At 35.2% G+C, this 19,377-nt stretch overlaps 1 protein-coding gene across 2 annotated transcripts in view; it reads right to left on the reverse strand.

The window, feature by feature from the left end:
* Positions 1 to 7,630: 7,630 nt before the first annotated feature.
* Positions 7,631 to 19,377, reverse strand: part of LOC149783008 (uncharacterized) — a 108,505-nt gene continuing 96,758 nt past the window's right edge. For both annotated transcript variants that reach the window (XM_089934578.1, XM_089934579.1), the window contains one exon: positions 7,631 to 11,093. In XM_089934578.1, coding sequence (XP_089790704.1) covers positions 10,566 to 11,093 — 528 coding nt within the window. In that variant the 3' untranslated portion in view covers positions 7,631 to 10,565. The remainder of the gene's footprint in view (positions 11,094 to 19,377) is intronic.

Consider the following 19,377-nt stretch of genomic DNA (forward strand, 5'->3'; position numbering starts at 1 on the left):
GACTTGCTCCTGTTATTTCTGGTTTTGCTTCAGATTGTTATGCAGCAGACCTTTACAAATTTTGATTTCTTTCATTTGTTGGATTTCATCTGTTCTATGCTATTGCAAAGAGTATTTGCAATATGGTCACTTGCATGTTCAGAATATTTTACAGCAGGACGGGGTAATTTGCAATCAAACAGACCTTTCTGACGTCAATCAGTTTTGCTTCACAGCTGTTTATCTAATCACCTATTGTCACTAAGAGTTTTATCCGCTAATGGCAGGTGTGAGTAACTGCATCATGTAGATCAACAATTAGCAAATGTTCTCACATCCAAGATTAAAATTATACAGGAAATAAACTGCGAGTCAAATATATATCAGAAACTAGTTTTAATTTTGCCCCAAGTTTAAAGTTTTCTTTCTTTTTTGTTCCAGTAACAAATCTTTAGAATTTCACATTTTTTTCATGCGTTTAAAAACATTTTATGTAAATTAGCTTGAGTGAGGCATAGAGTAACTTGTAAAAATATCCATTATTTTAACATACCTGACAAGCATTGATATTTTTGGGAACAATCATTATGATTTTATGCATTGAATTAGGTCTTCTCACTCTTGCCTATCCATGGATTATGCTTTTAGGTAGTGATCAAAATAAAATGAAATAAAGCTTTAAAAAGATGTCTGTCTTTTTTTAAACAAACATCCCAACATTATTTGTGTGAGAAAAGTATAGAAAAAAAGGCACCTGTGTGGTGCTTGCATGTTCATAAGAGTGCACCTTTGTACATGCAGACCTGTCAATACTATGACTTGACCATGTGACTTACTGAAATGTCCCTTAAATTATGGACTTTATGGCAGGGAAAATCACTGTGGTCAAATTGGATATTGGTTTGCCCAGGTTTTGTCCTGGTCTGGTTTTTCATATTAGATTCAGTGGAGTTGGTCAGGGAACCAGACAAATTTTTCAGGAGTATCTCCAGAGCTTTAATCTGCCCATGTTTTTTCATGCAATATGCATGCATGATCAAGCCTTTTGTTTTTTTATGTTAGCATTATCTAGAAATGTCCAACAAACAAAAACATGCTGATGATGAAAGGGGAGAATCTGCCACTTGAAAAGTTCAGTCAAAAGGAATTTTTAGATAAATGGCTCTGCATGGAAAACAAGCAGGAAAGGCAACCATTACATTTAATGGACATCATATTTTAATGATTGGAATACTGATTATGGCCACATAAAGTTAAAATAAATAAAACCAATAGATTAAATTCAGTTCAGAAATTGAGCAAGAAATAGCCAACCGAGATTAATGTGGAAATTGTTAGGGATTAATTGTACTTGAAGAATTTTTTAGTTCAATATAATGTTGCCTTTCCTGCTTCAGATTCTCACTTAAGAATTTTTTCAAATGCATGTTTTGCAATCAACAATAGTAGTACATGATAATTTGTGACGCTTTACAAGAAACTGGTTTAACTTTTGGAAAAATATTGACTACCTTACTGAGAGGGTATATATAAACAGACAATATCCTATTGTAGATGGAGGATATCTTATTTTCCTATGTTAGATTAAAAATTGTAATGTTTTAAATATATTGGCTTTTTGTACCAGAAAATTAAAAATGTTATGCAGGAGAAAATTTTCTTAAATACCAAACTTGTTCCTGTATTGAAGCCCAGAAGATTAAATTCACTCATCAAAACACGCATGTACCTTTCATAAGTTTACCTCAATTACAAATATGAGTGATTTAAGAGAACGGTATGATTAGGATGACCTGATTTGTTGCAGTGAATCGTATTTGTGACATTTTGTAAACTTTTACCACATAAAAACATGAAGCAAATCTGAGTGATGCAGCATACCAGGCTTTAAACCTTGTTAGTACATGGGACATAACTTTATAACTTAATGGTGTAAAGTCAGATGTCTCTGAATGAATAATTTCCATGCCTAAAACAATGCAGTTTCCATTTATTGCTCATTAAGTGCTTGATTTTTTCCCCATCAAATATAACTTTTGTAGGCACATTCAATCAAGCGTCATAATGGATGGTGTGAAATCTGCTATTTTCACCTATGAAAATGTCATCATTTATAATATACCAATCAAACTATCAATTTTCCACTTGAGAAGGAGTCAGAGTTTTCCCCTAAAATCCCAAATGTAGGAAAATGTGTCATTTTCTATTCTCTATTACCATACTCCCAAATGAGGCTGGAACTGTTCTTTCCTCAAGGTTATCTGGAGGCAACTGATCAAGCATGAATAACTATGTCATAGACTATTTGACATACCAGTGGAAATTAGGAGCATTCTCTGTAACAAATTTGTATAATTAAGTTTGAACAATATGTTAAATTGCATTGTCAATAACTGTCAAAATAATGTCATTCTTATTTCAAGTCCCTATAGGAACCTCTCACAATGTCTCTCCAGAAACAGTTCAAACACTATCAGACGGGTCTGAGATATAAACTTTCCTACAGGGTTCCCCACACGACCAAGAAATCAGGAAAAAGTCGGGAAAAATTATAATTTTTGTCCTGACCGTGAAGTCTTTTGAATTTTGCAAATATTGATGAAAGTCAGGAAAAACCCGGGAATTTTCCTCCACAACTACATAGGTTGTAGTATGGATCATTTGGGTGCTTACCATAAATATATTTGTTCAGACAATCCAAACGCTCAGTGGATTCGATTCTTCTAGTAGACTTTTTGTTTCACAGACAGCTCGATATCCGTATCTTTGCGAGTATTAAAATTGTTATGTCTTTAATCTGCCGAAAGATGATAAAACTTGATGAAATTTGAGCTGGTACTGGCGATTTTGATTGCTAGTCACACGAGCACACAGAATCTCACAACCGTCATTTTCAAATATTGTAGAAAAAAATATTAAATGAAAGTTGTATATTGGTTGTAATAAAAATACAAAAATGAAAGAGCACAAAATTCTCTATATTTATTCTGAGACCAACATCTGGAGTTTTGTTGTATCACATGACTATCACGTTGACGTGCTTTCTCACGCAGAGAGCAAACGAAGCAGGGAACCAGACTACTCTGCTTAATGAAACAGACTGGCCAAGTTTCTTGTAGTTGTTCTCAAAATAAATATGTTGAGAATCATATGTTCTTTCTGGTTTTTACAAAAGGTATCGGACTTTCATTTAATATAAATGAAATTTTGTACAACAACATTAAAAAGGAGTTTGTTGTTGATACCACGGGACTATTAGACTTCCGATGTCGTTGTTTGAGATTTGTGAAGTCATGTGACTATTAAGGCAAATGGCAAATACCTGGTCAGGTTTCATCTATGCAGAGTTTCATCTAGTCTGAGCAGATTAAAGATACAACGATTATAATACTTGCCATTTTTGAGAAAATAAATAATTTTCCTGTCGATTTCATGCAGGTATAGGTCAATATAACATAGTTTAAATTTGCTAGGCCCACTGGTAAGCTATCTTACAGTGGCGGCCGATTCCAAATTTTTTATATGTAATTGCTCTGAATCCACACTCCATCCTAAATGTCCAAGTGTGAAAAATGGGGTTGGAATATTTGGAGGAAACCCAGATTAGAAACATTTTGAATCTTTGAGCTGAACTTCGGTGCAAAACTATTACACAGTGACACACCGCTCCGGTGGCCTAGTGGTTACAGCGTCCGCCTCGGATGTGGGAGGTCGTGGGTTCATTTTCCCAACTGAGTTATACCAAAGACTTACAAAAATGGTACTAACAGCTGCCTCGCTTGGCGCTCAGCATTAGGAGGTTAGTGTTAAGACTGGTTGATCTAGTGTCAGGATTAGGGCTGTCAAAAATCACGAAAAACCAACCTGGGTACCCGTTGCGAAATTTAACGGGTACCCGTTAGCACATGAATGACATGTACAACCGTAGACCAACTAATTGTTATCCCCATTTCTTTAATATTTTGTATGACGATAGAGGCTAACTGTGTAATGCACTACTTGGTCTGATGCGTCCGCACCGATGTAGCTGCGAATGATCTGACCGCACGCTATTAATTAATAAATTTATTTAGAATGACCTTTGTACACAGATGGTAGGTATAATCCAACTTTTAATGATCACTGTGATCAGCCGCGTTAAATCCTTTCGAACACTCACCTTTTTTTAAAGTATAAGTCCTTGTTAGAACAGACCACGTTTATTCATCGGCTTTTGACCGCAGATTTGAATTACCCACGCATGCGTGTAAAGCAGCTTTACCACATGTCAAGAGTAATGCGTTAAAACCGTCTTTGTGGGTGTGTGAGTGAGAGAGAGAGAGAAGACCACAAACTGTATTCACTACACAATAATAATAATTCAAACTAGATAATATGAAGCTCTTCTAAAATGGCAATAACAAATAGGGCTATTATGCCCCAGTTATACCACGTGACCACGCAGTCGCAGAAGTGATATTATTTTGGAATTATAATTCTTAAGATAGTTCTGACAAAAACGTAGTAGTATCGAAAGTAGAAATATCGGGATATGTATGATGGCTAACTTTCAAAATTAGCAGAGCTAGTCGACTAGAAAAACAACGAGCTGCTCAAAGATTACTTTGAGGCATTACGAAGATTTCAAGGTGTCTAGGTGATAATTGTTCATAATATAAATTGTGGGATTTCTTCGACATGTGTGTTCGGAAATCAAAGGTATCCATCTGGATTTCATTAAAAGAGCACGCAATGTACCGATTATTTAGCACCCACAATCGATAGTTATTGTCTACAAAGAGGTTTATTACCTGTAGAACAATGCTATGTTTTAACCTTGGTATATAATGCCTCGGGGATAACGGTTTGTCCTGTTGCACAATGCCAATGAATTTTATTAATCCAAACAGACTCTCTGATGTATTGTTTATTTATATTAAGCAGGGATCTGGTTTCTAATTAAAGCCATAGCTGTCACACCTGTTTGAAGTGGTTGGCGAGTGTGGCGATTTTTTTTTACGGGTATCCGCGTTTACGTTTCAATACCCGGGTTTTTCAATACGGTCGGGTACCCGAGTACCCGTTGACAGCCCTGGTCAGGATAATGTGACTGGGTAGGACATCATGCTACATGTCTGCGGCATGATGCCCCAGTGCTAGACATCACTATAAGCTCCCACACTGCAGACATTGTAGCAATAGGACTGAAAAATTGTTAAAGCTACGTTAAAAATCCAAATCACATCATATCACACACAGTGACATGTAGCTTAAATATAACGCAGGAGAAATTGGAAATTGTCATCCCATTTATTATATATTAAGAAACGATAAGAGCCCGTGTATCAATACAGATTTAGGGACTGATTTATTGAACTGCAAGAAGACAAGTTGATTTTACAGAAAATTCAGTCCTTGTTTATACAACAATATATAATTTTGAAAGTCTTTTTCAAAATTTAAATTAACCCTTTTGTAAATGTCTTTAAATGATGGAATTTTTAACCAAATCATCTTAAGGAGTTTAGGTTGGTTGAAAAATCTTGTTTTTGAATTTACATGGCAGACATGTAGCATGATATCCCACCCAGTCACATTATCCTGACACCAGGCTGACCAGTCCTAACACTAACCTCTTAATGTTGAGTGCCTAGCTGCTGCTGTTAGTACCATTTTTATAAATCTTTGGTATGATTCGGTTGGGGTTTGAACCCAGCAACCTCCCACATCCAAAGCGAATGCTCTAACCACTAGGCCACCAGAGCAGTTCCCTTATTGCAGTTGTAGCCTTTGGATGAGAGATAACGCTACAGCATGCATTAATAATTTTAATTCTTGCTCATATGAATCAACACAAATTAGTTTTTAAACTTTTAATAAATACAGTAAATTTAGGTTATTAACAAACAGTATTATTTCAGTGAAGCTTGAATTCTTTCTTTCAATTTCAGTTTCCCAGAAGTAGATAACATGTTTTAAACAATCCTCAAATTTAAGTATTATAACAAGTATTCAGTTAAAGTATGGCCAGTTTTTTCATGTTATTCCAAATAAATTAAAGTCTAAAGTATATTTAAATCACAAATATTGACAATTTTGTTATTCTGTGGGTTTTACTGCCACTTTTCAGCACATCATAGGCTATATATGATGGCCAGTATGTTTGGTGAAATAAAGAACCATTGACCCATAGGAAACTACTGACAAGATTTCTCACATTCCCACTGGCTCAGCCAAGACTTGAACCGATATGGTGAGATGTGAGTGATCTGTAAAGGAAAGCACCTGACTTGACCACTCAGCCATGCAAGTACAGTATGAATAATAAATGGAAGAGTGACAAAGTCAGAATTGCTAAATATAGCAGTAGTTCTTGATACACCAAGAACACAATGCATCAATGACTTCCTCAAGTAAAACTATAAACCAGAATATAACAACTTTTATTTCGCACATGAAAGCAGTTGTAAAACTGAAAATATATTTGCTTTTCAAAGGTCAAGTTAAAAGCACACTGTGCTGATTTGGCTTTTGCCTTTGGTCAGAAAAATCAGGCTTATGATGAAACTATTAATTAAAGAATAGGATATTAATTAATAGTATATTAATTAATAGTATATTAATTAATAGTATATTAATTAATACCTTGAGATTCTGATAACATCTATTAAAACAGTTTCTGCAGTAAATCCTGTAAATGTTTTTAAAAATCTTGAAGTCTACTGAACTGAAAAGTCACTGAAATATTAAGAATTATTCTGGAAAAAAATTGTTCAATTCAAAAGTCAAGAATTTGCTGGCACAATAAAATGCTGACACCCTGCATAGGTGTAATATTGTATATTAATCTGTGGTTAAATAAATTATTTAACTACAAATCTCTCTTTAAGCTAGCTATGAATATGTCCAACAGATATAGATTACAAACCAGTAAATATTATGTAACACGTTTTACATCATAATATGTAATATAAAACTACAACTAAATTACTATATGTAGTTATATAATGCACCGCTCCCTTGCTTTACCACACCTGGATAACTTCCAAACTAGCTTATGACATGGAGGCAGGTGTGGATTCCATTTTTTTTCTTACAACCCCCCCCACCCAACAGAAAAAGTCACTAATTGCTTGATGTTATCAAAATTGGTAAAACAAAGCTCAAGATACCATGTTCTATAATAAAACATGGTTGTTTTTGCATGGAAATTTGGAATTTTCATGAATTTTGCAAATGTCAATAAGAAGTGTATTTTGTAGAATTTTCCTGAACAAACATTTTCCATGTACATAACACAATATACTGCAAAATCTTGATAAACAAAAATAATGATAAATGTATACTGGCTGCAGCACTACCAGTATATGATATTAATACCAATTCTGGAAACCTTGCTGAATGAAATTCGAGCTTTAATTTTATCTTTTAATTGGGTTTCACTGTGATCACCATAAATGTGATACACTCTCCTCTATTCAAATTTGAAAGAGTCAGTCATTGGTGAAAGTAAAACTGGTGAGTGCTTACATGAGAATGTTCCCAAACTGGATTATTTTTGACTGTTCAGAACTTTATGGTCCTTCAGCAAGATGGTACGTACTAATTAACATATTAGATCTCTCCGGCCAATTACTCTACATGACATGCAAACAACACAGTAACACCCAAGTGTAGATCAGTTTTATTTCTTATTAAAATCACACATCATAGACGGCTACTAGAAGATCGCCTTTGGCAAATCTCTGGATTGTTTTTCAAACAGTCCTGATTTATATATTCTGTAATAATTTGCAAGTTCAAATAAAACCTTTAACTACTATATATTGCTGATTTCTTTTCAACTTTTCCACTCCACTTTTTGTGTGCTCCAGATGTAGCATTTTGGGATAATGTACTTTTTTTATTAGTATAAATGATATTGTCATATGCTATTATAAATAAATTAGAGACATTTAAAATTGCAATCTTGAGGAATTAACTAATGCAATCAGTGATGTGTTTGGCTTGAACAGTTTATAAACATAATTTCGGATATGAAGTTATAGTTTATTTGTGTTTGTTTGTTAAAGATATACATGAAGTGATACAAGAGGGGGGCTCAAACTTTACTGATGCACAAATCTGTGAGTCATGCATGTCAACTGAACTTTTACTAAACATCTTTCTTCAATTTTAAAAACTTTCATTTGACTTCCTAAAACATAACATCCATTATTATGAAAAATCTATCATATGACTATTTGTGCAGGACAAAGGGGATCACATGATTTTTGTACATCAGTAACACATTATTAGCACTGCACCCCCCCTCCTCAAAGTTAAACAAACTTTTTTTGCTTGTCATCTTGTGTCCTTAAAATGTAGTTGATATCTATGGACCCTGTTGATTGTAGGTTATTAAAGAAGAGGCATATGTACTATTTTGTACATGAAAACACATGAGAAGTGATGTCTGAGAAAACAAATGTTAATAGAAAAACCTGAGATTTAAACAAAAGCAATCTTAATAATATCAAATAAATAATGTAAAAGGTATTTAGTCAAAATTATAAAATTCAAATTCTAAATTTGATACAGGACTAGAGAAAATATTTGTTAATGACCTGCACTAACTTGATAAACTATATTAAAAAAAACAAAGATAATGTCTTACATTAAGAGAAAATTACTCTCAACTACAACAAAAAACACTGAATATCAAAATCACAAAAACATACTTTTATAAGCAAATTCACTGAATTTTTGTCACCTGACCACCATGGTGGGGTCACAAGATTGCACAATAATTAAAGTTATGACCTTTAAGACAGCTGCAAAGTTCCTGGGCAGACATGGAGCATAACCATGTTTCAATGCTCCACAGGATAATAAAGCAGAATATGGATTATAAAAAAAATATCATTAACCTTGACTGTGAAGATAAAACCACGATTGTGATACATATGATGCTGTCAAACAGAGAATCATAACTATACTATGGTTCATCCCTGTATCTCAAGCAGCTTTTACAATATAAAGCCAAAACAATGGAAACCTTGAAATATTGACATTGACCTTGAGGAAAAGACCCCAAATGTGCAATGCCACTGAAGTGACAATATATAGGTATAACATGCTTTGCTAATTTATCAGAAACTACTCTTGTAGCTGAAATCTAAATTACTGATCAGCTATCCAGACTCTGAATATATATATATATATATATATATATATATATATATATATATATATATATATATATATATATATATATATATATATATTAATACATACACAAAGTTCACCATTTAATCTCAAAACGTGTAAAAAAGATAGTGGATTGAAGGTAAATTTAGATAGTGAACATTGAAACTTGACCTTCAAGACTGAACCCCAAAGTGGTACTTGACACACCTTCCAATGAGGACATTTAAGTATATCAAGCTTCATACTTTATTTTCAAATGGATCTAAAGTTAAAGTCAAAAACAGTGTAACGGAAAATGAAAATACTGGGCCGTGACCTTAACTTGAAACAGGAACCCAAATATGGCACACTACAAATATTATGATTAAGTACAAGTAGATAAGGTTTCATGCAATAATCTCCAATAACTTATATGCACACATGCTGAATTTTACGAGTCAGTACAATAATGTCCAATAACTTATATGCACACATGCTGAATTTGACGAGTCAGTACAATAATCTCCAATAACTTGTATGCACACATGCTGAATTTGACGATTCAGTACATACAAGTGTTTCTACTGGCTTTAAGACCAAATCACTGTATTAAGGAAGCTTGAAAATCATAGTCTGAGTGGGTGCAGAAGAGTAGCAAAGGATTTTAATTGCATTCTGTGATTCATTCAAATCGCATTTTAAGATATTATATCTTGGAAGAAACAATGTGACTAGGTATATGCATGAGACCCTTTTAAGTGTGGAACTTGATCACAACAAATGTCATCAGTGGTCACTAGGCAATGAACTTGTAAAGGAAATTAAAAGTGCTTGTGGAGTTTTATTTTAAAAAAACCTTTGCAGAAAACTAAAAGATATATGAATCTTCATTTCTTGATTTAACTGGCAAGGCCATGACTTATATAAATAATTATTGTAATATTTTCTACCATGCTCAAACTTGCTGTTTTAATATTATATAAAGAGAATACAGAAAAAATGCATGCTATTTAAAATAATTAATTTTTTGCCAATTAGAAGATCTTACGACTGATTAAAATGTTTAAATGTACTGATTTGATTTCCTGATTTTGTCCCATGCTAGATAGATGATGAATGGATTACAGATGGCAAGCAGATACAAGAAAATGGATGACAAACAAAAGGCCATAAGTAAGCTCCATTGGTCTTAAGGCCCTAATAAAACAACAGTCACATGGTGACTAAATTATTTTTCCTCATTAATCATTCTATTAATCCATGTACCAACATTCTAACTTTTCTTCTTGTGTAGAATGTAAGATCTCTGCAAACTGTTGTAAAGCGCAGAATGATGATAATATTTCCCATACAAAAGACACGATTAGAACCTTTTCTATGTTAACTGTTATTGTACTAGAAGAAATAGTACCAAATTCAAAACATAAAAAATGTTTGGTCTATAAAATGGCACATGAAGACGTGGATGTATGAGGTACATCCTCTTCAGTGCTTGCATTGTTCTCCGCTTCTCTCTCAGACTCCTCAACTAATGTTTCTTCAAAGACACTTGGCCGAGAATTGCTATAATTTCTAGAGCATCCTTCTTGCTTGCTGCCTCCACTCAGTCGAATGTACTTCTGTACTGCATCTGCATTCTTAAACTTCTTCTTTGCAGATCTGTCTGAACTAGGTTTTCTCCAATTTTTGAAAAGGCTTTTTTCCATGTCAAGGAAAAGTGATTTTGATTTTCTCATCTTTGATTCTACTGCTGATATTTTTTGCACTGATGCTAAAACATCTTTGGATTCATTTGTGACAGGCTTTTGTTCTGGGATGAGAGAGTAGTGGGTGCCAGAGTGGTAGGAATGACGTCTTTGTCCACCATGATCAACTGCATGATGGGAATGCATGCGTTTCATGATATATCCCATAATGGGCAATGGAAGGGGAACTGACCAAATGTCTGGCTCCGGCACATCATAGTTCTGAAAATAAAGTAATAGAATTATATATTACAGTGTTTGATTCTGAAACATAATGGGAAAAAACTCCATGCACATGTGATAAGATATGTAAATATTAGTTATACATATTGCCTTTGACTTTCTTGTACATAAGAAATGTTTGCCAAGGCAAAATGTATTTTAAATTAGGCTTACACACAACTATCATCTCAGCCACAAAATTTGACAAGTTATCTTGGAAACCGTAAACAATGCAGATTAATAACGTTTATGCATATCAGAATGAACTACCATAAAATGCCATGCATGATCAACACTTTTTGTTTTAAAGGTAAAAATCAGCCCTGCTCATTATACAAGGGGACATGATTTTATCCTTTTATCCAATCCTATTTTCTGCAGGTGTTCAAGATAGGACTTTCCAAAGTACCTCAAGTTAATGTGTCAAATCTATTGATGTCTGTGTTTATGTATGCTGAAAACATATTTGAAATTAACTTACCGCTTATTTGAAATTAGCTTAAAATTAGCTTACCACTTATTTGAAATTAGCTTACTGCTTATCTAAAATTAGCTTACTGCTTATTTGAAATTAGCTTACTGCTTATTTGAAATTAGCTTACCGTTTATAAGACACAAGCAACTGCAAACTGCAGAAACCCAGATCTGCTGTTGCATATTTGTGTATTCATGTGTGTGTGCGTGTGTGTGTGTGTATAAGGACAAGAAAATGGGCTAGTGTTCAAAACACACAAAAAACCCAAGGAAAACACGTTTCATAATGCTTATCTTATGTAATCACAATCCGTACATGTGTTTACATTTCTAATTTTATTTCTTAAATGTTACTATGGAGTGACATGCATTTGAAAATATATTTATGTAAAAATATTTAGAATCCTGATATCACCATGCATATTTACTATTAAAAAAATGATCAACTGTCACAATCACATGACATTGGCCTTGAGGGATTTAAACTAGGTTTGGAAAGTTCAGAATAAGGCAGAATAAATAAGACACAGCGACTTGGTAGGCACAGTAGCAACAGGAAGGATGGGGCTGGAACGTATGAAAAGACCTACATGGCAAGCAGCAAGCATCAAAGAGAAGTGCTACATGGTCCAGAAAGAAGTATATCTTGCAGAAGAGGAAGACAGACAAGTCAAAGCTGTCAGAATGAGGAAGCAGGGGAATCGGCTATGCTGGGAAAATGCGAGGTCCAGGAAACTATTGTGAAGTGACATCTGGAGAGATGATACAAAGTAAATCAGCTTCCTATAACAATCACTGTATGATGTTCTTCCTACACCAACAACTTTGAAGCCCTGGGGACTAATGACCCAAACTGTAAACTTTGTGGGAGACTTGCAAATTTAGAGCTCTAACAGACAGTCATTATCTTTTGTGCCCGACCAAGTGCTTGCTAAGATTGCTGCGATATAGCAATCACAAAGAAACAGTAAGCGAAAAGTGGTCCAAACTTCATCAAGTCTGTGAAAAATGGTGAGACTCAGAAACAAAAGACTGATGGAAGAGGTATCTTGACAACAGCGCAGAATTTGGAAATGCAGGCAGATATAAAAGGACGATTCAAATTCCATTGAGACATCTGGAAAACCAAATTCAGGCCTGATGTTGTACTGTGGTCAGGAGGTACCCAACAGGTGATTTTGTTAGAACTGACGGTGCCAAAGGAAGCTAGAATGAAGGAGACCCATGAAAGGAAATTGACCAAGTATCAGTCACTCACCCATGAGTGCCAGCAGCACTGGAAAGTGTTTTGTGTCAGCGCCAAAATGCTCTAAGAAAGGGAATCCCCACCTGATGATGAAACCAACTGCATTGCAAAACTGTATTCATGGATTGAGAAAGATAATAATTGCTGTTAATGCTTTAACAGTGCCATGTAAGCAAATACAGTTTAATGAATACATGATTAAAAAAGAGTAGGAGTGTTGAGTGTTACAGCTGCCAACAACATGCAATGGGGAAACTGCTTGGAAATAAGAAACATGTATACCATTTCTTATCACTGCCATGTGATTTTTCACCATCAGCAAATAATGTTAAATGAAACAACTACACCTATATGAATTAAAAATGAAATTATTAACATGTTAAAAATTAGTCACAAATGCAGTACATTTCCACCAAATGCTGTACATTTCCACCAAATTAAATAAAAACCCAACCAAAATTTATCAGCATAAAATAAATTATGAATTAAACAAAAATTAAATGTCATTTAACACGATTTACATGAAAAAGTTATGAAAATATGCAAGGAAATAAAATTATCTACATGAAATCAGTGATTTTACAGTAATGGCTGCTTCTTAATAATTACTAAAGGCACAATCGTCATATTCATCTGAGCAAATTTACATTGTCATGAATCACAAAATCATAATCTCTAGCAATGCAAACCAATAATATCCACATCACTTCTAAATGCAATACAGCTTATTATGTACATTAGTACAAGCTGTGTTTAAAACATAATATCAAGAAGTATCATTTTCAGAAAAACCAAGCTACTCCTCCTTGTTTACATATTCTTCTTCATTATGGTATATGTTGATGGTGTTCTCAATCTTGTCTCGAGTGCCATCATTGGCTTCAGAAGCCAACTGATCATCCCACTGAATGTTAGGGCTGTTCCATTTAAACATACATGGTACCCAGAGAAGACAGTTTTTGAAAACGATATGCCAGGGTACTTTGATTTCACAGTGTTTATATTAAAATAATTAAAAAAATTCTAAATTGCATCTATAGGTGAGTAACCCACTTTAAAAGTGCCTTTCCTGGGTCCCATGTATGTTTAAATGGAACAGCCCTTATTATCTGTTCCCTCACATCATTCCAAACAATGTTATCATCTCTGTTCCCTCTGATCATCCCACAGAATATTATCATCTGTTCCCTCTGACAATCCCAAAGAATGTTATCTGTTCCATCGAATCATCTCTAAGAATGTTATCATCTGTTCCCTCTGATTATCTCTTAGAATGTTATCATCTGTTCCCAATGGTGAACCCATAGAATGTTATCAAAGTTCCATCAGACGATCCCAAAGAATGTTATCTGTTCCCTCTAATCATCTCCAAGAATGTTATTATCTCTTCCCTCTGATCATCTCTTAGAATGTTACTATCTGTTCCCTTTGATCATCTCTTAGAATGTTATTATCTCTTCCCTTTGATCATCTCTTAGAATGTTATTATCTCTTCCCTTTGATCATCTCTTAGAATGTTATTATCTCTTCCCTCTGATCATCTCTTAGAATGTTATTATCTGTTCCCTCTGATTGTCTCTTAGAATGTTATTATCTCTTCCCTTTGATCATCTCTTAGAATGTTATTATCTGTTCCCCTTGATCATCTCTTAGAATGTTACTATCTGTTCCCTTTGATCATCTCTTAGAATGTTATTATCTCTTCCCTTTGATCATCTCTTAGAATGTTATCATCTGTTCCCTCTGATTATCCCGTACAATGTTATAAGCTGTTCCCTCTGATTATCCCGTACAATGTTATAAGCTGTTCCCTCTGATTATCCCGTACAATGTTAAAAGCTGTTCCCTCTGATTATCCCGTACAATGTTATCATCTGTTCTCTCTGATTATCCCGTACAATGTTATCAGCTGTTCCTTCCGATTATCCTGTACAATGTTACAAGCTGTTCCCTCTGATTATCCCGTACAATGTTATCATCTGTTCCCTCTGATTATCGCGTACAATGTTATCATCTGTTCCCTCTGATTATCCCGTACAATGTTATCATCTGTTCCCTCTGATTATCCCGTACAATGTTATCAGCTGTTCCCTCTGATTATCCCGTACAATGTTATCAGCTGTTCCTTCTGATTATCCTGTACAATGTTATCATCTGTTCCCTCTGATTATCCCGTACAATGTTATCATCTGTTCCCTCTGATTATCCCGTACAATGTTATCAGCTGTTTCATTGAATTGGCTGCTACTGTAATACTTCTCCAACAAGCAAGTAATTGTTTTAGGGTCTTGTTCACTCCAGGCTTTGTGTAATTGTTTTAGGGTCTTGTTCACTCCAGGCTTTGTGTAATTGTTTTAGGGTCTTGTTCACTCCAGGCTTTGTGTAATTGTTTTAGGGTCTTGTTCACTCCAGGCTTTGTGTAATTGTCTTAGGGTCTTGTTCACTCCAGGCTTTGTGTAATTGTTTTAGGGTCTTGTTCACTCCAGGCTTTGTGTAATTGTTTTAGGGTCTTGTTCACTCCAGGCTTTGTGTAATTGTCTTAGGGTCTTGTTCACTCCAGGCTTTGTGTAATTGTCTTAGGGTCTTGTTCACTCCAGGCTTTGTGTAATTGTTTTAGGGTCTTGTTCACTCCAGGCTTTGTGTAATTGTTTTAGGGTCTTGTTCACTCCAGGCTTTGTGTAATTGTTTTAGGGTCTTGTTCACTCCAAGCTTTGTGTAATTGTCTTAGGGTCTTGTTCACTCCAGGCTTTGTGTAATTGTTTTAGGGTCTTGTTCACTCCAGGCTTTGTGTAATTGTTTTAGGGTCTTGTTCACTCCAGGCTTTGTGTAATTGTTTTAGGGTCTTGTTCACTCCAGGCTTTGTGTAATTGTTTTAGGGTCTTGTTCACTCCAGGCTTTGTGTAATTGTCTTAGGGTCTTGTTCACTCCAGGCTTTGTGCATCCATCTAAGCTATCTTGGGATGTTTTGGCTGCAACATTTTACTGCCAGCAGTGTATGTAATCTCCATTAGCCATCATTTCTTTCCATTGCTGTCTGAGTGCAAATGTTATTGTTTCTTCCAGCATCATGTGACTCAAATAATGGCAAATTCTGGTTTTGTCAGTAGTCAAGATATTTTAGTGAATGGCATTTGAAGAAACCATGCACAAGCAAAGTTTTCTGGTTGCCATTGTTCTCCAAGCCCCCAAAATCTTAAGTCAATTTATCATTAAATTCTTGCCCATCCAGTTATTTTCATGTACTCTGACCATGACACCAGATGAAAAATTTTCCTTTGACAAAGATTTCCTCCTGAAAGTTATGTATGGAGTCATTCCTTCATTAAATATTTGCTCATCCAGCTCCTTTCATCCACTCTGACCACAACAGCAGCCAAAACTTCTTCTCTGGCATAGTCTTCTTTAAAATTACAGTGGAACCCCGCTATAACGCAGTAATTGGGGTCCAAAAAAATGGATCGCATTAATACCGTGGTCATGTTAATGCAGGGTTTTACAGTATTTTACTTTTTCAGAGAATAACTCTATGGCACATGTACGTGTATTCATGTTTAATGTATATGATGAATAGGGCATCAACACCGTTTACTATCGTGCCGTCATGGCATGCAGTTCATCTATAATGCATGTAATTCCATTGAAAAACTGCACACATATTTATGATATTCAACAATTTTTTCCCAGATCATTGTGTCTGAATTCAACATCTAATATACAGCATGAACAGAGTATCAACAGCGTTTACTTGTCGTCTGATATCATACCGTCGAGGCTTGCAATTAATCCATAATATATGTAATTCCATTGCAAAAATTGCATATATATTTAAACTATTCAAAAATTTTGTCACACATCATTATGTGTCTGAATTCAATAGGAATAATTACCAGCAAAATAGGTTAAGAAAGATGAAGCATGTGTATGGTTCATTACATTCCAGGGTCTATGAACAGTGTCTGTACAAAGTTCATACTGCTCCGATTTTCTCACATGTGTTTCCGTGTAAGTTTATCCATTGCAAATTTCCAATAATTAACGCTTGTATGCCTATTCATTTGAATGACTCCAGCAAGAATAATTAACAATCAACACATGCTTTCAGCATGCATAAAACTTTTACTTCAGATTTTGTAAATATCAAAAGAAACGTAAAAACTACTATACTAATTATTGCACAAAGTGCTGAGAACGACTTGCATTTGTGAACTTGCTTTTCCATAACAGTAAAATATTTTTATAAAAAATAGGAAATTAATAACAAGTTCATAAACAAACACCATACCCATGTAAAACCAGAGAACTAAGTGCAGTCAGCCTGCAATGGTCACAAGTCACTTTTATAAAAAAAAAATTAAGCTGAACACATGTACAATTTCATTCCCTTTCAATCTACAGCTAATAAAGTGGACATTATTTACTGGTCAACTGATTGTGTCTAATAACACCGCCAAGCCCAGCTAACATGTTGGCGGCTTTCGTTTTTTGTTATGCTTGACATTTCACATGGAAGGAAGACATAATGCATGGTTGACATTTGACATTAAAAGGATGACACAGTATGGCTGACATTTCACATGGATGGATGAAACACAGTATGCTCGACATTTGACATGGAAAGATGACACACAGTAAGGCTGACATTTCACATGGAAAGATGACAGACAATATGGCTGACATTTCAAATGGAAGAATTACACACATTATGGTCAACATTTCATGTGGAGAAATGACATACAGCATGGCTGACATTTCACATGGAAGTATGACAAACAGTACAGCTGACATTTTACATGGAACAACGACATATATTATGGTTGACATTCACATGCACGATGACATACTGCATAGTTAACAGTTCACATTGAAAGATGACATGCAGTATGGTTGTGTTCTCCATGGTATAGCAGTGTTAGGGACCAGCTTTGCACTGCTAAAAGAGACCGCCGTTAAGTAGAGAGGCTTTGGCTTTCCACCAGACACACTATTCATAAGCAAATCTATGAAGCTGCTAAGAAGAATGTCACAAATATAGTCCATGCAGCAAAATCAGCCCACTACACTACTAACATCATGGAAAGTTCCAGCTGCAAAGAGCTCTTCGAGAAAACTAACAAGCTAATGTCAAGGAACAAATCTACACCACTTCCAACTACCTTCTCTCCAGTTGACCTTAAGGACACATTTGCAAATTTCTTCCTTGACAAAGTACAAACCATTAGAGATAAGCTTGACACCACAATTTCAATTGACTCGTCATCACCATACAGTTGGGATACAGAATTTGAGTGGCAACCATTCGCAGCATTTGAACCTGTCTCTATGGATTTCATACGTACAATCCTGACGAAGAGTGCACCAAAGTCATGTGAACTTGATCCAATTCCAACATCACTGCTGCTTGAGTGCTTAGATCCAGTATTGCCTTCATTAACTGATGTTATTAATACCTCTCTCTCATCAGGGGAATTCCCATCATTTTTCAAAACTGCCATTGTAAAGCCTCTGCTGAAGAAACTAACACTAGACCATAACAGTTTAAAGAACTACTGCCCAGTTTCTAATCTCCCATTCATATAGACAATCTTAGAAAGGTTGTTCTATCCCAGCCTGTATCTCATCTGAATTCAAACAGTCTTTTTAGCAATGTACAATCTGCATATCACTCTTGCCACAGTACTGAAACTACTCTTCTAAAAGTAGTTAATGACATTCTCTCTGCTTTGGATAGCGGAAAGATTACAGTCCTCACCTTCCTTGATCTGTCTGCAGCATTTGACACAATAGACCATGATATATTACTTCACCGTCTCCAGCATGTATTTGGCATTCATGATACAGCCTTACTGTGGTTCAAGTCCTACTTGGTCAACAGGACACAAATTGTGTCTGCAAATGGAATGCTCTCCAACCCAGTTGATCTATGTTGTGGTGTTCCACAGGGGTCTGTTCTTGGACCTGTTCTCTTCATTCTATACACTCAGGCACTCTCAAGTGTCATAGATCATCATCCAGTGTCTCACCAATTGTACGCTGATGACACCCAAATATACAAATCTAGCCACCCAACTGAAGTTCATGCTACCATCCAAGGTGTAGAGAGATGAATTTCTGATGTGAAATCATGGATGACATGTAACAAGTTGCAGATGAATGATGATAAAACCGAGGCCATTCTGATCACAACACAAAGACTTTCCCATTCACATCCTTTACCTCAAACAATAAATATCAGCAACACCAACATTAAATCCACACAATCAATACGAAACCTAGGTGTTACTATGGACAGTACTCTCACATTGCACCAACATGTCATAAATATATGCAAGGCTGCATATCTTGAGTTGAGACGCATCAGCTCAATTCGCAAATATCTTTCAGTTGATGCCACTTAAACACTTGTGTGTTCATTAGTACTTTCAAGACTGGATTACTGTAACTCAATTCTGTCTGGTTCATCTCAATATCTACTCCAGAAACTTCAAAAAGTTCAAAACACAGCTGCTCAGATCATACTTAGAGTACCACGATCAGAGCACACCTTCCTGCTGTTCTGTACCCTAC

This window comes from Sinohyriopsis cumingii, chromosome 15 (assembly GCF_028554795.1).
Source record: "Sinohyriopsis cumingii isolate HCF-2022 chromosome 15, ASM2855479v2, whole genome shotgun sequence".
Lineage (NCBI taxonomy): Eukaryota > Metazoa > Mollusca > Bivalvia > Unionida > Unionidae > Sinohyriopsis > Sinohyriopsis cumingii.